Source organism: Stenella coeruleoalba (genome assembly GCF_951394435.1).
Source record: "Stenella coeruleoalba genome assembly, chromosome: X".
NCBI classification, from domain to species: Eukaryota; Metazoa; Chordata; class Mammalia; order Artiodactyla; family Delphinidae; genus Stenella; species Stenella coeruleoalba.
Genome location: NC_137152.1, coordinates 24,742,872 through 24,764,047, shown reverse-complemented (window position 1 = coordinate 24,764,047; position 21,176 = coordinate 24,742,872). Strand labels below are relative to the sequence as shown.

At 34.4% G+C, this 21,176-nt stretch overlaps 1 protein-coding gene across 16 annotated transcripts in view; it reads right to left on the bottom strand.

Moving 5' to 3' along the window:
- DMD (dystrophin) overlaps nucleotides 1–21,176 on the bottom strand; it is a 2,843,071-nt gene that overhangs the window by 1,303,361 nt on the left and 1,518,534 nt on the right. For all 16 annotated transcript variants that reach the window (XM_079909736.1, XM_079909735.1, XM_079909718.1 and 13 more), the window contains 3 exons: nucleotides 8,352–8,462; nucleotides 7,784–7,957; nucleotides 1,669–1,824 (listed from right to left, as the gene is read on the bottom strand). In XM_079909736.1, coding sequence (XP_079765862.1) covers nucleotides 1,669–1,824; nucleotides 7,784–7,957; nucleotides 8,352–8,462 — 441 coding nt within the window. The remainder of the gene's footprint in view (nucleotides 1–1,668; nucleotides 1,825–7,783; nucleotides 7,958–8,351; nucleotides 8,463–21,176) is intronic.

Here is a 21,176-nt window from a genome sequence, read left to right as displayed (position 1 = left end):
CCCTCTTATCCTCTTCTCCCCTTCCTTCCCCCACCCCTCCCACTCCCCCTCCTTCTCCACCATGTGAGAACACAGTGAGAAAGTGGCCGTCTGCAAGCCAGGAAGAGGGTCCTTACTAGACTGACACCTTGATCTTGAACTTACCAGCCTCCGGCACTGTGAGAAACAAAATGTTCTTGTTTAAGCCACCTAGTCTATGGTATTTTGTTATGGCAGCCTGAGCTGACTAATCCAAAAAAGTAATATATATTGAACTGAGGCAAGTAAAATGATTTAAATTCTGAAGACCATTAACATAGAAGGGTTTGTATATTTATATAAAAAGAATAATACATTAAGATATCCTCTGTTTCCATAAAACAAAACCACTATTGTTGAAGATGCTTGGAAGACTTAAATATGAACAATTTTTTCTCAGAAAAGGAATACATGACTTCTGCCATTTTATAATATATTTGTACATATTCCCTTTATTGCTTATGTTTCTAAATCTTTATTTCAAAAATAAATGCCTGCCCCACATTTTTGCTGTGTTCTGTCATGCTTTTAAAGCTAATTATGATTTCTTAGTAATTGTTCATTTTGCTTTAACGATATTACTCAGTGCCAAATGGTTAAATAAACATACACTTCCAAATATACATTTTCAGGGATAAAGAGGTCTTCACATCATTGTAAGAATCATTCACTCCTTAATAATAATCAACTCAGGACACTAAGAGTCCTCTAATGTCATTTTTATTGTTTTAAACTCAAAGTGATTTATTCTACATTATGTTAAATTTACTCTTGCAAAGGCAAAGATTTCGTGCAAATTCTTCAAGGCAAAGAAAAGGCCCAGACAATAATTTATATTTGAAACAGCTAATTCTCTTTCAAAACTTTAAATTAGAAGGTTTTTAAAATATAAAAATAAATAAAGGTTTTTAAAATATAAAAATAAAGACTATCAAAGACTAATATGAATGGTGATTTTCAGATTTTCATTTGAATCTAAAAGTCACTTTCTCTCTGTGATAAGTAATTTGCAATTTGTAGCTTCAAGACATAACCTTCAATCTACTTTCAGGGTGCAATGTTAGAATTCTAACTCTGCATGGCTACTTCTCAAATATGGGCAAGCATTTACATTTGTGTCTAAGATGAAGTGAAAATTTTCTCATTGATGTTGTTATATTCAATAAAGTTGGGAACCTGAGCCGTAAAAACGGACTCTCTTCTCCCCACTGGTCTCAGTAAAGCTCTTTCTATGTAGAATGTATCAACTCCACTGTACCTAAATATAAGTTGGTATATTAGTTTATAAAATTACCAGGCTTTGAGTCATCACAAGTAAATATAGACAATGAAAAGAAGGGGCAAGTTTAGAACAAATAAACCCTTTTAGAATTATCTGACGGACCAATAAAAATCTCTCTGAGCTGTACATATTTTTTAATGTAGACTGAAAAGAAGACCCTCGCTGATTAATTACTGTTTCTTAAGAAATGCAAATTGGAATTTATCTCTCTCTCTGTCTATGTATGTATCCATGTATCTATCTATCTGTAGGGAGTAAACGATTTAGCCTTCCTAAGACATTAATTATGCATAATTACTGACTCTTACTTTACAATATATAAGGAAAGTGGGAAGTAGCCAGTGCTTATGGTTTCAGCATGCACATACCTTTGCTCCCAGCTCATTATAATGCAATTTCAAAGCCGTTATTCTTTCATCAAGCTCTTTAGGGTTTTCCGTCTGCTTCTTCTGTACAATCTGACGTCCAGTTTTGATCACCATTTCCACTTCAGACTTCACTTCACTCAGACTTTTATACAAGTTCTAAGTTAAAACATAAAACAAAACAGAATAATAAGCAATAGTGTCTAGTTCATACTATTATTAATAAAAAGAAACAGGAGTAGAGATCACCTGAAATGCTATTCTATGGTTACAGTTTTAATGGAGTAGCATTTTGCAGCTGTGGTCAATACCTAGCTTTTGCATTTTCTGTTGATTTAATGCTTCTATTTGTAATTATATGTACACATAAAGACATGCATATTGTGTAGTTATACTTACCAAAGTAAGGGTACATAACACATGTATTTAATTCTTCATTCCGAGTTTATAAAGATCATTTCTAAAAGTTATATGATTTCTATTGGGTTGGTCAAAAGGTTCCTTCAGTTTTTAAAGTAAAAATGAAAGATACATTTTTCATTTTCACCAAGAACTTTATTGAACAACACATTCATTGTTTTGTTCCACTACCTTCTGCCATTTTTCAGGTAGCTTCATAATTCCATCTTCCCAAAATGTCTTATCTTTTTGAGCAAAGAACTGTTCCAGGTGGCTTTTACGGTCTTCCAGGGAACTGAAATGTTTTCTATTAAGAGAATTTTGTAAAGACTGAAATAAATGGAAATCTGAAGGTGCAATGTCTGGTGAATACAGCAGATGAATCAGAACTTCCCAGCCAAGCTGTAACAATTTGTGCCTGGTCATCAAAGAAACATGCGGTCTTGCGTTATCCTGATGGAAGATTATGCATTTTCTGTTGACTAATTCTGGACTCTTTTTGTCAAGTGCTGCTTTCAGTTGGTCTAAGTGGGAGCAGTACTTGTTGGAATTAATCATTTGGTTTTCCAGAAAAAGCTCGTAATACAGGACTCCCTTCCAATCCCACCATGTACAGAACATCACCTTCTTTGGATGAAGACCAGCCTTTGGCGTGGTTGGTGGTGGTTCATTTCGCTTGGCCCACAATCTCTTCCGTTCCACACTGTCGTACAGTATCCACTTTCCATCGCCCATCACAATTTGTTTTGAAAACAGAACGTTTTCGTTACATTTAAGTAGAGAAGCGCAGGCAGAAATACAGTCAAGAAGTTTTTTTTCACTTAATTTATGTGGAACCCAAACACCAAAGCAATTCACATAATCAAGCTGGTGCAAATGATGTTCAACGCTTGATTTGGATATTGTGAGTATGTTGGCTATCTCCTGCATGGTATAACATTGATAGTTGTCAAAAACTGTCTCGATCACTATCAACATCAACTGGTCTACCCAACCCTGGAGCATCATCCAGTGAGAAATCTCCAGCATGAAACTTCGCAAACCAGTTTTTTTTTTTTAACATCTTTATTGGAGTATAATTGCTTTACAATGGTGTGTTAGTTTCTGCTTTATAACAAAGTGAATCAGCTATACATATACATATATCCCCATATCTCTTCCCTCTTGCATCTCCCTCCCTCCCACCCTCCCTATCCCACCCCTCTAGGTGGTCACAAAGCACGGAGCTGATCTCCCTGTGCTATGCAGCTGCTTCCCACTAGCTATTTATTTCACGGTTGGTAGTATATATGTCCATGCCGCTCTCTCACTTTGTCACAGCTTACCCTTCCCCCTCCTCGTATCATCAAGTCCATTCTCTAGTAGGTCTGCGTCTTTATTCCTGTCTTGCCCCTAGGTTCTTCATGACCAATTGTTTTGTTTTTTAGATTCCATATATATGTGCCAGCAAATGATATTTGTTTTTCTCTTTCTGACTTACTTCACTCTGTAGGACACACTCTAGGTCTATCCACCTCACTACAAATAACTCAATTTTGTTTCATTTTATGGCTGAGTAATATTCCATTGTATATATGTGCCACATCTTCTTTATCCATTCATCTGTTGATGGACACTTAGGTTGCTTCCATGTCCCGGCTATTGTAAATAGAGCTGAAATGAACATGGTGGTACATGACTTTTTTTGAATTATGGTTTGCTCAGGGTATATGCCCAGTAGTGGGATTGCTGGGTCATATGGTAGTTCTATTTTTAAGGAACCTCCATACTGTTCTCCATAGAGCCGTATCAATTTACATTCCCACCAACAGTGCAAGAGGGTTCCCTTTTCTCCACACCCTCTTCAGCATTTATTGTTTGTAGATTTTTTGATGATGGCCATTCTGACCGGTGTGAGATGATATCTCACTGTAGTTTTGATTTGCATTTCTCTAATGATTAATGATGTTGAGCATTCTTTCATGTGTTTGTTTGCAATCTGTATATCTTCTTTGGAGAAATGTCTATTTAGGTCCTCTGCCTATTTTTGGATTGGGTTATTTGTTTTTTTTATATTGAGCTGCATGAGCTGCTTGTATATTTTGGAGATTAATCCTTTGTCTGCTGATTCGTTTGCAAATATTTTCTCCCATTCTGAGGGTTGTGTTTTCGTCTTGTTTATGGTTTCCTTTGCTGTGCAAAAGCTTTGACGTTTCATTAGGTCCCATTTGTTTATTTTTGTTTTTATTTCCATTTCTCTAGGAGGTGGGTCAAAAAGGATCTTGCTGTGACTTATGTCATAGAGTGTTCTGCCTATGTTTTCCTCTAAGAGTTTGATAGTGTCTGGCCTTGCATTTAGGTCTTTAATCCATTTGGAGTTTATTTTTGTGTATGGTGTTAGGGAGTGTTCTAATTTCATTCTTTTACATGTAGCTGTCCAGTTTTCCCAGCACCACTTATTGAAGAGGCTGTCTTTTCTCCTATATATTCTGTATATTCTTGCCTCCTTTATCAAAAATAAGGTGACCATATGTGCGTGGGTTTATCTCTGGGCTTTCTATCCTGTTCCATTGATCTATCTTTCTGTTTTTGTGCCAGTACCATACTGTCTTGATTACTGTAGCTTTGTAGTATAGTCTGAAGTCAGGGAGCCTGGCAAACCACTTTTGACATGTTTGATCAGCCACAGCACCTTCTCCATACACTGAACAAATCTTTTTTTGCATTTTTACCTTTCTTGAAATAATAAAGCATAATATGCTGAAAACATTGCTTTTTTTCTCCCATCTTCAATATTAAAATGGCTACACAAAAAGTCACCAATTTTGATGTGGTTTTTTTAGATGCATGCTGATATGACAGCTGTCACAATACAATCTAACAAAATTGTTTTGAATGAAGTTAAACACAACTAAGTGTTTACAGTAAAAACCAAACAAACTTTTTGGCCAACCCAAGTTTTTAAATGTTACAATTATATAATTCTAGCTGTGAGTTTGGAATAATTCATTTACTCATTCTCCAGGTATTTGTTGAGTGCCTGCTTATACCAGACAGTATTTGAGTCACTAGAGAATCAGTGGTGGCCAAGCCAGACACGTTCAGTGTTGTTCTCATGGTGCTACGTTATAGTTGGGATAAAACATCTAAATTTCCAGACCATAATTTCAATATGTATTAAATCATATATAAGGAGGGAAGGTAATTTTAAATGTTAATTAATTATACAAATTTATTTTCTTAATGGGGCTGATTAATTAACTATAGAGTGATATAAAATATTATGTAAAACTCACATGTACATCACAACTATAAAGAACACATATATTGGTTCACAGTAGTATACTGCCATAACAAATCCTCATGAAACAAATGTCATAGCTTTCCCTTGTAGTTATTTTACTTGGAAAGATATGTGCATTTGAATGTATGTATATATGCATGCATGCGTACATGTACATATGTATATGTCTATATGTATACATGCATATGTAATAGTTTACTTATACATTGCTGCATTAAGTTGTTCAGTGGTGAGTCTGAACAACAAATATTTATTTTATTGGTACTAAGAAATAAAGTTGCTAGTAGGTAATTGCTGTTATTTGGGAGTCAGGAAAGAAATTAGGTTTGTTTTTTTCTTTTCAGTTTAAAATCAGTGTTTAAAACAAAGCATTTTGTAAATGCTAAGCAATTATCCTATTCATTAAGGCTACATACATAAATATTTCCACCTTAATTCCTTCTTTGATGATTGCCTGATGTTATTATTCCTTTATTAATAATTGTGAGTTCTTTCTGAACTTTCCATATGATTTTTTAATTCATTTACTTCTATCTTAGGAATTATAAGCATATCTGGGTATTCAGAAACATTTAAATCATTAATTATCAGACTGGGACTGAATTCTTGAATTTTGGAATCAGAGATACTTCCAAATGACTTACTATTTAAATTTTTTTAAATGTCAATTATTTACCTTTATGAGGAAAGCTCACTCAAAGTACTAAATAGCCATTTACACTGTATCATTCAATAGATAAAATATTTAGCATTAAGAAAGGAAAACAGTCTTTATATTTGTCTGTGTTCATGTTTGTAAGACTTTTTTTTTTAAGGCCGCGCCATGTAGCATATGGGATCTTAGTTCCGTGACCAGGGATAGAACCCGTGCCCCCTGCATTGGGAGCATGGAGTCTTAACCACTGAACCGCCAGGGAAGTCCCTGTAAGACTTTTTTTAATAGAACAAAAATTACTTGAAAGCAAAGGCCATGATTATAGTATATGTGAGAGAGCATCTTAAGTAATGAAAAATTACAAAAGTTGTGAAGAAAATATATCCTTATGGAAGAACGACTTGAATTGGTCCTGACATTTAAACCAGAACCAGAACCAGATTGAGTAAATACTTTGATCTGTTTCCTCTGTACTGAGTCAGGGCATAGTAACACCTGGGTGCAGGTAGGGTTTTTTTTTTTTTTTTTTTTTGCAGTTCATATTAACTAGCAGACAAGTTTTATGAGGTACCATTAGAGACCTGTTCCTAGAAAAGAATGAACAGCTCTCCCTTTGTGAATATACTTAGCCATGATGATAATGTACATGGGTCATTTTGCTTTCAATTTTTTTTTAAATGTAAGATGAAATATGCTCCCATGTATTCCTAATGTTACTTATCTAATACCAGCTAATATATAAAATGATATTCAAAATTTCTTTTGGGGGTGAGAATATTTATAATAATGATGCCACTGAAATGCAGCCTGTATTATTAAGCTACGTTACTGAATAAAAATTACTCCATAATTTTTCACAAAGAAAATTTCTGTTTATAAGAATGATATTTTCCCATTCATAATGATATGATTGAAATGTACCCAAGGGTTTCTTTCTCATTTATGTTATGGAGTAGAAGCAGGAACAATACTTAAACACAAAGTACTAAATAAACTTTTTTCCCATTAATGTTAACAGCACTCAGTGTTTTTATTTTATGTGAATTTCTACCCTGATACTCCATAGTACACATACATTTATAATAATACTTATATTTACTCTAGTAGATGCCCTCATAACTCAGCTTTACATTACCAGAAGAGTCATCTGACTTGGTGAATTTTCAATAAGTGGAACAAAGAACACTGCTCTAAATCCCCGTAGTGAAGATTTACACTACAGGCTAATAGTCGGTGCCTCTTTATTCTGTCTTTGTGGTCTGGCAGAATTTCACTGCATAGCCAGCCCTGATATTTAATGGAAAGATACTAGGGTTTGGAGTAAGCATGCCTGGATTGGAATTTTGCTTTTGCCTTTCACTTGCTGTTTGTCTTTAAATTCTCTCATTTAATATGTGGCCTTGAGAATTAAAGGTGACTTGTGGTGGATCACTTAGCTTCCTTGGCACTCATTTCTAGAATTGTTTTTATTACTGTGGATACTGCCGTTGTTGCTGTTTGCAGACTAACCTATTTCTTTCCAGGATTTCCATTTAAAAATATTTTCAAAGTTCCATAAGAATTAAACAAAGGCAATTTCCTTTATATTCTGCACAGTCCTTGAAAAATTATAGACTCAAAGAAGACATTTTCAGAAGAGGTATTAAGTGGCTACTACTTCAGTAATAGTTCTTGTCTCTCAATACACCTGTGCTAATTTTTGTTCTTATACCAAATATTGTTCCTTATTCCAATAAGGAAAGTCAAGGGGTAGCTGCATATTTGCCATCTGAAATACGTACCACACAATGATTTAACTGTGACTGTACTACTTCCTGTTCAACACTCTTTGTTTCCAATGCAGGCAGGTGCATCTTCACTTCATCTAAAATCATCTTACTTTCCTGTAGACGCTGCTCAAAATTGGCTGGCTTCTGGAATAATCGAAACTTCATGGAAACATCTTGCAATTTTTTCTGTAAAGAAAAAGCACCAATTTAATTTTGCCTTCCAAACAATAACCAGTCATATTCTTGTTAACATATCTTCCTTTATTCTGGAAGATATACAAGAATAAAAATAAAAACAAACTGAAGAAACCCTTTTTTCATTTGTCCAGCACAAAGAATACATGCATTTGGGAGAAGAATTCAGTAATTGTTCTTAAAGTGATACTAAATAAACAACAATTTATTAACCTATTTTATCCTTAAAAGGTAGAATTCAAAATAGTCTGTATCATTTATATATTATTTGTAGTTTTCAACTAATGCCCTTAATTCCAATTTGCTAATAAGCAAGTTATCTAATATAGACTATATTTTAATATCCAACTAAAACAAGCTCCTTAGTTAATGGAATAATACATACCTGTGTCACTTCAATTTGGGATAGTACCCTTTGGGCAGCTTCCTTTCCCTGGTAATGTTTCTTCATTTCTTCTAAACTGATCTCATGACTTGTCAAATCAGATTGGATTTTCTGTTGGGAGAACAGCATTATAAGTCAGCATACTCTGCAAGTTACTGCAAAGAACAACTCACCTTCCAAGAAAATGGAATTTGAAACTCTCTCAAAACATTATTACAATGTAGCCTCTTTCAAAATGACAATAAATTGATTTTTTTACTTATCAAAAGTTATCAAAAATGAAATTATTTATCTCCTATTGGGCTTATTAATAAAAATAAATTATCCTTTTGAATCAGTGATAATAGCTGTTTCAGATATAATTTTCAGTAGGAAGTATCTATTTATATCTAATATGTGAAATTGATATTCTTTTATCTTTGTATTTACATTCAAAGCTGACCAAAGATGTTAGCCTTTATTTAAAAAAGGCCAACTATGGCAGCAATAAGGCATAATGAGAAAGTTGAATGTGGACAATATTCCTTAATAGTGATCTTTACTCAGAAATTCTATGCCATATTTCAGTTAAATTTCAGGGAAGCTATGTATCTAGGAAAGGGAAGCTAAATGTCTCGACTGGCCTTGCTTTTTGTCTGATACGTACTTAATAGCTTCCTGCAGAGACTGTTTTTTAAACTTTACATAAATATAAAATATTTATATATTTTCTAAAATGAGTAAGGACATTTTTGATCAAGTTGTATTTAAAAGTATGTCTGTATTTGACTTATACACTTCTGAGCCAGTTACAGGAGTGGGTCAAATCTGGTAGTGTGCAGGGACAAAAACAATAAATTCATTCAGTTATTTCTACCAGATCCAGCAAAAATTAGCTACTGGTCAAATTATTCTAATTTAAAATTCAGTCATTGTCAGATTATCGTAAATAAGAGAAGAAAATGATTAACTTACATCACTAATCATGAGAGAAATGCAAATCAAAACTACAATGAGATATCATCTCACACCAGTCAGAATGGCTATCATCAAAAAATCTAGAAACAATAAATGCTGGAGAGGGTGTGGAGAAAAGGGAACCCTCTTACACTGTTGGTGGGAATGTAAATTGATACAGCCACTGTGGAGAACAGTATGGAGGTTCCTTAAAAAGCTACAAATAGAACTACCATATGACCCAGCAATCCCACTACTGGGCATATACCCTGAGAAAACCATAATTCAAAAAGAGTCATGTACCAAAATGTTCATTGCAGCTCTATTTACAATAGCCCAGAGATGGAAACAACCTAAGTGTCCATCATCGGATGAATGGATAAAGAAGATGTGGCACATATATACAATGGAATATTACTCAGCCATAAAAAGAGATGAAATTGAGCTATTTGTAATGAGGTGGATAGACCTAGAGTCTGTCATACAGAGTGAAGTAAGTCAGAAAGAGAGAGACAAATACCGTATGCTAACACATATATATGGAATTTAAAAAAAAAAAAATGTCATGAAAAACCTAGGGGTGAAACAGGAATAAAGACACAGACTTACTAGAGAATGGACTTGAGGCTATGGGGAGGGGGAAGTGTAAACGGTGACAAAGCGATAAAGAGGCATGGACATATATACACTACCAAACGTAAGGTAGATAGCTAGTGGGAAGCAGCCGCATAGCACAGGGAGATCAGCTCCGTGCTTTGTGACCGCCTGGAGGGGTGGGATAGGGAGGGTGGGAGGGAGGGAGACGCAAGCGGGAAGAGATATGGGAATATATGTATATATATAACTGATTCATTTTGTTGTGAAGCTGAAACTAACATACCATTGTAAAGCAATTATACTCCAATAAAGATGTTAAAAAAAAAAAAAAGATGAAGGGACAGCTAAAGGAGAGAGATATCCTGACAACTTCTGTTTCCCAGGCTGACCAAAAAAAAAAAAAAAAAAAAAAAAAATTCAGTCATTGTCAGATTATCGTAAATAAGAGAAGAAAATGATTAACTTATACCACAGGACCCATAAAATTTCCATGCAAAACAATTTGTATAATGCATATTAATATAACCTAATTTACACCAATTGGAGTCAATTCTGGCACATATTATTAGAAAATAACATCAGTTTGCTTAGCAGTTACCACAGAGAACTACAGCCCTGAAATGAGTAATGAGAAACTCCAAGAAAATGGGTTAAGTGGTGAAGGAGTTTTTCAGAATACAAGGTTATAAATGTACAGATACACCTTAATATTATTCCTTAGCATATTGATTCTAATAATTACAAAGGCAAAGTAATTACAAATTACTTAAGTAATTAGAATTCTGGTTTAAAATAAAGAAGAGCAAAGACTCAAGCAAATCCATATATATATATATATATATATTTTACTATATATAGTATCTTCAGTGGTTGAACTACGACGTTGCATAAGAAATAGTGGTATGTACCTATTCTCCAGGAACCATAGAATTTGGGGGTTAGGGATCCATGTTAGTGCATAGCATTGTTCATACACCTAGAAATACTAAGGAGTCTGAAAAAATTTAATGGGAGTATACACAGTAGAGTAATACTTACAGGAGAGTTAATAGATGTCATAGGAGAGGTGATGTTAAAGTAGACTATGAATAATTAGTAAGCATTGCTGGGGGCATCAGATGCTTTAGGAGGTTTATGATCTTAACTTCTCAGGTGGAAAAGTCTCACCCCCTCAAAATGGTGGGCCAATAACAGCCATGTCTCTGTCACATAACTCTGGCCACCCCCAAATCATGGAAAATTAGAACATAAAGAATGCCTGTGCCCAGTTATGTCCATCAGACTCTCCCGGAACTGACAGGAGAAAGTCTGGTCAAGCTCTGTGGGCGCTTGGAACTGTGTCACGTATGAGACCGTGCTTATGAAGTCTCTAGTTTGCACTGTCAGTTTAGGAAGAGCAAAGATCCATAACCAGAGAGAGAAGTAAGAAAGAGATAGTAGGAACAAAAATATTGATGGCTTTCAATAATAGGCTGAAGCAGATAGCATCTGCCAAAGATGGCTGCAACAACAGTGTCCGTACCACATACTCCTCTTACCATTCCCCCACTAAGAGGTAGAGTTTATTTCTTCACCTCTTTAAATCTAGGTCAGCCTTATGATTGCCTTGACCAGTAAAACAAAGCACAAGTAATGCTCTGCCATTTATGGGAAAAGCCCTTAACTGGCCTAGTGGCTTCCACTTCTGCCTTTTTGGAACACTCACTCTTAGGATGCCCCCTCTTGGAACCCATCTGACATGCTGTGAAAAGCCTAAGCCACATAGAGAAGCTGTGGAGAAGTGTTTCAGTGAATAGTCCCAAGTGAGCTTTCAGCTCACAGTGAGCATCAATGCTAGACATGAGGGAACCATCTTGGGCATCCAGCCTATTTGAGCTTATAAGTCACCGTAGTACCAGCCAACAAATGCCCGCAATCACATGAGAGACCCCAAGAGAAACCATCCAGCTGAGCCTTCTCAATCCACAAAACCATTAACAGAAAATGATAATTTGCTGTTACAAGTGACCAAAACACAGGTTCTAGTCTCTTCCTGAGTAAAAACGTTATTCTTGCCCTTGGTTTCCATGAGACATTCCTGTGCCCTTATGACCAGCTCCCTTCCCTCATTTTTGTTTTGGCTTTAGTTAATTCATTTTTGTTACTTGTACCTAAGTGTACTAAAGAGTACACTGGATATGCAAGGAGATGAGAGTTTTAAAAACAAAAGCATTCTTGAATGATGGAAAACAAGGTGTGGACAAGGCACTGAACCACATGAAGAGTTTGGGAGAACTGAAATAATGCACAGAGAATTAATACACATCCACAGAAGTATAACTAGAAACGTAGGTGGGAATGAGGTATTAAATAACCTCATGGCCTAAATGAAAAGTGTCTAGTTTTTTTTTAATATGAAGATAAAGTTTAAAGTTTAAAAGTGATCAGAATCACAGATAATGGTTTTACTGCTAATATTTAATCTAACTATTAAGGCAATTCATAATGAGAGAATTCTTCTATAAACTCAGTAATACTTTGATATGAATTTATATTTTATTAATCATATATAGCTACATATGTGTGTGCATTTTTTTTAAAAAAGAAGCAGCATCACTTGTACAAACAGTATTTATTTTAGTGCACTCAAACATTAGAGGGAAATAGAAAGGGAGGGTCAGGAGAGAACCATGGAGAACAGAAAAATTTAGGGATGGGAGAAGAAGGGAAACACCAAAGAAAGATAAGGAACAGTCTAAGAGAAGAAGAGGAACAACCAGAAAAGAGAGAGGGTGCCACTGAAATCAAGTGCTGTGAGAGCTTTAAGAATGAGCGAGAGGTCAACAATGTCAATTTTGAGACAGATCCAATGAAATAAGTACTAATAAGGGCATATTAGCTGGTCAATGAGCACTGTAGCTAGGACAGAATCCGTAGATGGTAAGAGCAGAAATCAGGTTTTCAAGGGCTGAAGACTGATTAAGGACAAGGAAATACCCTTATAAAACAGTTTAAATCATTTTTGAAGACTTTTGTCTCCCCACATAATGAAATGTAGGTCAGTGAGAATTGAACACGTATTAAGGCCATATGAAAGAAGCCAATGGACAAAGCATTTTTTTTTAAAGCATATATGAAGATAATTGATTAGAAGAACCTTGGAGGAAATGAGAGGAAATGGAGTGAAGGGCAAAGATCAATAATCAGTGGAAAATATTGACAGGTGGAGAGGTGCCACTCTTTCAGAAGCCAAAGGTAATACATAAAGATTTTGGATGTGGAGAAGCAGAAAGTGTAATGCTTCCTACTTGATGCTCTCTGGGAATCAGAATAGTGTTAAGAGAAATCTGGATTTAAATCTCAGGGCTCTGACTTGCCACCTGGGCAAAGCACCAAATTTTTTTAAGCCTCAATTTTCTCATCTCTAAACTGATGGTGATAATGACAAGCCAGCAATGAAGCATTATCATAGTTTGTAGGCAGAGTATCTGGGAAAATGCTCATGTCTGCAGTAGACAACTATATTGGTTTTGGTAAAAAGATTAGAGGCGATAGTATATGTAAAAATACCTGCTCAAGTTGTCTGCACAAATATCTACTCATAAATTGTCAGTGTCATTATATACCATTTGTCTATAAGCATGAGCCCCTTGATATCTGCTGAGGATGAGAGAGGAGAGGATTGAGGAGGAATCAAAAGGAAAGTGATGAAAGTTGCATAGCCATTACAGAAACTGGGAAAGGAAAATGATGAGTGAAAAATTAAAAAGATATTCAGAGAGAGAAGAGGGCCCAAATTATATACCTGTAATAGTATCTGTCCACATGTTTTTAACTAATTCATCCATTTGGCACTCAAGGTATATATAGTAGAGGAAAAAATGAAATATACACCTAATTCCTTTAGCCTTTTATACTAGAGGGGTGAGAGAAGAGCACTGAAAGAAATAATCATTATTATCATCATCACCAAAATGGACATCTGTGTGACCTTATGTCCCAACAGTTCACATATATTCATTTAATTATCTAATCAAACTAAGGTAAGTATTTACCATCCTAAATTACAATTACAAATGAGATTAGAAATGTTGACTTGTCCTAGATAAAGTTAGGAAGTAGCAAATTCAATGCCCTTTAAAGAACTATACTGACTCTTAAATTATGATTTAAAAATAAAAATATCCTCCAATTGGACATTTATCAGAAAAAAACAGACATCTAATCTTATTTGCATACTAATAATACTTAGCTTATCCATTCAATTCAAGAAGGAGATTCTGCGTCTACCACCTTATTCCACACAGTGAGAACAAACCATTGACCCTATTCTTAAAAAAATATCTGTTCTAGGGAAACGGAACATAGAGATACAAGTAAATTACAAAGCAGAAATGCATGCAATATAATGGAAAAATCATGCTATGCCATACAAGAGAAGAGAAATATTTATTTCTACTATAGAATCTGGTAAAAGTTTAAGAAATTGGCGTAATTTAAGTTCCATATGGCTGATAAGGGGGTTTTAGAGGGGTAGATAAGATAATAAGAAAATGGGAATTCATTCCAGGTGTGGGAACCACACTAGAAAAGACTGAATTTGGAGTGTGCAGAGTGTGAGTACTTACTTTCACGGAAGTAGAACTGGATTTGGGTAGAGTAAAACTTACTATCTAGAGGAGGAATTAATGAAAAGCTACTGAACCTTAAGTTTCAGGGCTGGTCACTTGCAAAAAGAATTCTTCTATAACTGTATTTAATTTTCTATTTGTAATTTGTATAGTTTTTTTTTTCTTAAAGATTGCCCCCTCAGAGCTGCCTGCAGTAGCATAGCATTACAAAAGAAAACCAAAATAACTTAAGTGATCATTGAAACACAGGTCTTCTGATGACTAATTCCACATTTTTCCAGATGAGCCATACTGTTGTCATGACTTATAAACAATAGGAACAACAATAACTTACAAAAACACATGACCAAAAACTTAACTTTTATCTGTCACAAGGGGATGTGAAGGACCATGTAACATGTGAAGGGAAAGTTTGGCAATTTGGAAGTTTCAATGCAAAGAATTACATGGACTTTGAAATGTTCATATTTATATCAAGCAGTTACATAAACTGTTGAGAGGATGAATTTCTATACTCTTAGAAAGGTCACCACTACTAAAATTATTAAAACTGAAAAAACTGATGGTTGAACATCATATAAAACTTAGATTTTATCATAATTTATAGGCAGCATTTCTAGAAAAATTATCATATCTGTAGTATGATTCCAATAGGATTAGAGATCAAAATTTCCTTATAAATTGAGTATATTATGTATGAAAGGAGCACAGGGGCTAAATATATTTTGTAAATTAAGGATAACCATGTGTCCGTGCTACAGAACTTCTCAGAATATTTTATATATTAATATGCATTAATATTCAAGAGGGATACAGTTCTTTGCTCAAATTATCCTTTTGCTTTTCTTTGGCAGAGTATATCACACAAGTAGATTTGGGAAGAACTATCTCATGTACTTAATGTATATATTTAGTGATAACAATTTAATTCATTATTAAGATAAGATAAGATGGACATCTATTTCCAATTGATTCTACTTTGGGAAGGCTGTATAACATGCATCACACTTATACTTAGCTAGCACATTTAAAAACTGATTCCACAATTCTTACTTTCAAGTGATAATTCATCTTTAGTTTGTACTTAGGATATCTTTTACCACCTACTTTATTTAAGGTCATCAGATTATCATTCTGGAACTACATAATTTAAAAATCCTTATCACTTTAGGGCAGGCTTATTGTGAAATAGGTAAGTGATTTGTTTAAATAACAGTATTATGGAAAATTACAGGTAAAATGGACAATCTCCCATTTACAAATTCCTCTTAAAAAAAAAAGATGAATATTACATCGTCTTTCCTGATACTATAATCAGACAATGAAAAAAATAACATTTAAAAAACTTTTTAATGTAGAAGAAAACACTGGGATTGGAAGATTTCATCCAAAGGATAATGATTTCCATAGTTGGCTACCGGATTTCTAAGGTCTGCTAAAGATCTAAAGACTGTACTATTTGAGTTCTATATTCACCTAAAATATACATCTACTAGCATACGGATGATAAGTGTTTGAAGAAAATAAACAACTGATCTTGTGAAACTGTCAGCTTCATATAAAATCAGTAATTTGTAAAAGAAACAAAATGAAAGGAAGTAGCAAATGAGTGCTGCTGATTCAGAATACCCATGTATGCTCTAAAAGGAGCTCTCAATCCAATATTTCTCAGGATCACTAGATGTTTTCCATAAAAGTGAAATAATATAAAGCTAATTATATCGTCATGCCCTTACCAAAAAAAGACATTTGACAATACAGTAATTATGTTCACAACTAGCACTACATATTGAAAGTAGGAAACAACAGTGGAAATGAATATAACCATTTTTTCCATTAGAGATGGTAAAGGGCAAATTAGAAAACTAAAAATCAATCAAACATTAATGACATTTCCAATATAGCATTTTACAATTAACTGAGCAGAGAGCAGGGCTTTTTATCATGATTTACCTCACCAGACCATTCTCATATATCAAATTAATGACAGAAAATGGCAAGCAAAATTAAGCCGTAACTGCCTAAAGTATTTAATGGAAAAAAGGAAACTTTGTATCAAATAATTATTGAAGCTTTTCTCACATCAAATAAAGAAAATGACTCCGAGGGAAAAAAATAACTAAAATATTTCAGAAAGAAAAATATTAGAAGATGTGAGGTTAAGACTACGAATGGAGAAATTTAACACTGTTAGACGAGTCATTTTTAAACAGTAATTTTGATATTACATCCGCAAGAAGGGGAAATGGCCACATACAACACATATTCTAAAATTAAAAGAAGAAAATGTACTCGAGGATCTTGGATACTTTGTACTTTTAAAACATGTGGAGGGGCTTCCCTGGTGGCGCAGTGGTTGAGAATCTGCCTGCTAATGCAGGGGACACGGGTTCGAGACCTGGTCTGGGAGGATCCCACATGTCGCAGAGCAACTAGGCCCGTGAGCCACAACTACTGAGCCTGCGCGCCTGGAGCCTGTGCTCCGCAACAAGAGAGGCCGTGATAGTGAGTGGCCCCCGCTTGACACAGCCCTTGCACAGAAACGAAGACCCAGCACAGCAAAAATAAATTAATAAATTAATAAACTCCTACCCCCAACATCTTAAAAAAATGTGGAACATGAAACAAATATAATCTTTCACATCTTCTGCAACTCTTGCTTGTGATTATTTCCCACACGATTAAACAAACGTCAAAATCACAATAATAGTCATTTTATATTGGGGAGTGATCAGTTCTATATAGTGGTACACAGAGGCAGCATTTCAGTGTTAGAACAGATTTAAAATTCACTGCACTGTGTTTACCATTATATCTATATTACTGGGTAAAAGAAAGGAAATTATTTGTTACGGTTATGTGGAGTTTAACATCGGAGCCCAAATATCTATAATAGCTCTCCATTTTCTTGTTCTGTGATTAAATTATTTCATTATTACATAAATCCAGAATGAATTTCCCTATGTAAGTTTATACTGTCTAATTCACAAATCAATGAGCTAGGCTGTAAAGTTAGATTGTTTTGAGTCGTTTGGCAATCAAATGTGCCTATTTCCACTATAAAAGTCTTTCTTATTCCATAATGAAATCATAAACTTAATCTGATAGACCAAAATCTGCATTTAGGTCTTTATTTTTTAAGCACTGATTTTGAGAATTTGTAATGTTTACATTTAAATATGGCCAAATATATTTAAAGTGAGTTAGAAGATTTAGCTTAAATACAGGAAGACCTCAGTTATGAATTATTTTGATGTGCAGCTAATGCAATCATCTTAAATTAACAGCTTTCTTTAGTAAAAAGAAGATCGCTCCTTTCTGTTTATTGACACTCATTTCTCTTTATTGATATTCACTGGGATGGAAAAAGAGATGGAAGGAAGAAATCTGGTCTGTAGTGAACCTGGAATGCCCAAAAGTCCTAGCTTGATAAGCAAAATACAGGAGACCTTTTCGATGATGATTATGAGATCCTCTCCTTTGATGGTAATTTGTTTGTTTCCTAAATTGTTCCTTTTTTCCCCCTCTACTCATGGACATAAATCTACTCTGTGGGATATGAGGCTGCAAAATATGGGATCAGGAACCTGCCAGACAAAAGAACTAGAACAATTTAGCTATTACAATCACTGTTAAGCAACCCCACTGCTTCTAGTGGTAATATGAGTATTGGGGTCATACTCTCCTCTATAAAATGTGCATCATCAACACATAATGATGTGGAGCATTTCAACAGGTACCCATGTTAGACTGTTCTAACATATTGGAGATTCAAAATATGAGATTACTGGAAAAGGGAAAAAAATTACAGATTGAAGTATCTGTGTAGTCTTAAGAATTACAGACATTTACATGGCTATTTAGACACAGTTATCACGGCTCCTACAATGATTTAGAGATACATACAAGGTAACTGGCACATTAACATATGTGGAATTAGGGGAAAAAAAGAAGAAAATAAGAAAACTAAGCCAAGTTCATCTTCAAACATCCATACTGAAAATTCTACTTGTCTAAATTAATTCGTTCATGTAGGAGTTCTCAGCTACATTTTCTACTTTCACTCATTTCCCATAAGAGTAAGCAAACAATCAATATAGGAAAGTCACCAAAGTCTGACTTCCACCCCAACTTCCTCCCATTGAAATCTTGTCACCGCCATAGGTGAGAATGTCAAATAGTGGTGAGAAGTGTGATGTGAAAAAAAGAGACTGCAGCTACTCAGCCATTACCAGTAATGAACTATCGAAAGTTCTCAACCTTAGCTACATATTAGAATAACTCAGGGTGGGGAGGAGTTCCGAAAAATTCTGATGACTGAGTCCACCTAGAGATTCTGACTTGATTGGCCTGGGGTGCAAAGCTGGGTACTTGGAATTTTGCTTCCAGACCTTAGGTGATAAAACTAAATCTCTGTATTTCACAATGTTCTTTAGGAAAATTAAATAAAGTAAACAACTCTATTCATGCCGTGTGCTTCTCCGCAGTTATCAATTTGATGATTTTATTCTGTAAAGTTGTTTTGAAGAAACACTCATAGGGTTTTTTATATTTAGTCATACTATTTTTGAAATATGTCTTAAATTTTTGATTTTTATATCCAGAAGATAAAATTTCTATATCTAGAAGAGCTTTCTCTATTTGCTTTACTCTATTTGAATCAATAAGATGTCATCTTAATTCTGTACTTTAATAAAAACCTCTCTTTAAATATGCTGGCATTTTGATGCTGTAGTCATATGATTTAAGAATTTGGTTTGGTTAAGAATTATTTTTTTGAAATAAAATACTCGAATCAACGTATGCGGTGATATTCTAGCAGTATGTAGTTTTATTGTCTAAAAGGTTAAACTTTATTCCTGTAAGTTCATGACACTAAATAAAAAAGTAAAATATGTTTAATCTGATCTAGAATCAGAAGGCTCAATTTGCTCATTATGACAGATAGCTGGTCAATGAACATGCAGAGGCAGCTCATTGCTGCCCTACAGTCCTAAATGCAAATAGAATGCAAGGAAGTGCCTTGCTCTACATCTACTTTTACATATAATAAGAGTATACCTGTCAATATGTTTTACACATTGCACACATTTCCTTAATGCTGGAATTTGTTTATACCTGAGAATCTCAAACTATCTTGAAAGGCAGAAAAAGGGAGACTCTTTTTAACAGATTTAAATTTAGTAGTAAAACTACCAGTGCACCACACGGTGGAGTCAAACATCCACAAATCTATGTGGCCAATATGTGACAGGAAATCTGAGCACAGATTTAAGATGGCCAAATATGGTCACGCCATTCACTTTGTCCTGCTTCTCGGTGATGTATTAAAACAAGTACTCGATTTCTGAGAAGGGAAAGCTAAGCCCATTAACCTTTTAATTAGCAATGAACTCTTCTGCAAATTTACAGAAACACATTGGGTATAAATTTTCATTTATACATAGGCTTAAATTTACCCCCCTTATATATACTTAGAAAAACATCCTTTGATGGTATTCTTAGTAGGTTCTTTGTCTGACACACTGTGCTTAAGTGCTTACTTCACAGACAACCTCTTTATCCTCTACTTGTTTCTTCCAAAGGAGATTCAAATTGAGCTTCAGGAAAGCCAGTCCTTGAAGTAAATCTGAGTACTTGATAACTCTGTTCTAGAAAACAATTCACTTCGCTGTCATCTTAAAATAAAATCTTGGAGAAGAATGTTTCAAGAGCTTTTGGGTGGCTTGCATTTTCCAATATTACATATTACCATTTGGGGAATTCAAAGTCAAGAATCATCTTGAAAATGCAGGTGCAACCAGAAATGTAGGGAAAATTAGTGGGGAGAGGGCCTCGGGGATGGACAGATAACCTTCTAATGCTCCTCGCATTATATTGTATCGATCTGAGTTATCCTTGGGTATTGGGTTCATACTATGTACATAAGATGTGAAAAGTAGCTATGTATAGTTACTGTAGATATAGTAGCTATCTGATAGTACCTTACTATCAGAAAATCCTAAAGACATTTAAATAATTCTTATGATATTTTACATACATGTAAATGCTATTTAAAAATAGAAATACAGCATTACTTCCCAAGGTGAAAGTTAATTTAGATATAGACTAAATTTACTTGGTATAAAGCTGACTTAGATTTATTTTCATTCCTATTTTAACTCTCATTCTAGAAAAATTAGTTTAACACATTTCATAATTCAGATTGAAAAGTGTTGAATGTATAGGTATGTGAGTAAATATGAGTATAGACATATTAGTATTAGTAATAAAATGCAAATTTATATCTCTAATTTCTTGTTATTAACTACTTGCAACACATTAAATGTAGAATATAGGTCATATGAATTCTAATTCCAAGATAAAGATGAGTTGATAATAAAATATTTGATGCTGCATTTTTAATACTACCACCAAAAGTATTTTCTTTAAACTTGACATTCCTACGGTTTCCCTCTAGCTCAAGTATAGTTTGAAAATATTGATAAACAGCAGACTTCAGTGTGATACTGCCCTGGTCTTGTAAGTGTCTCTATTTCAAATTCCTCCATTATGTACGTTCAAAAATAAATCTTAGAGTACTAATATAGAGATCCTTTTTCCCCTTACCTCCAAAGAGTCCAATCAGTTGATCAAATAACCCTTTGCACAACTAGATGAATAAATTTTAAGTTAGAAAGTT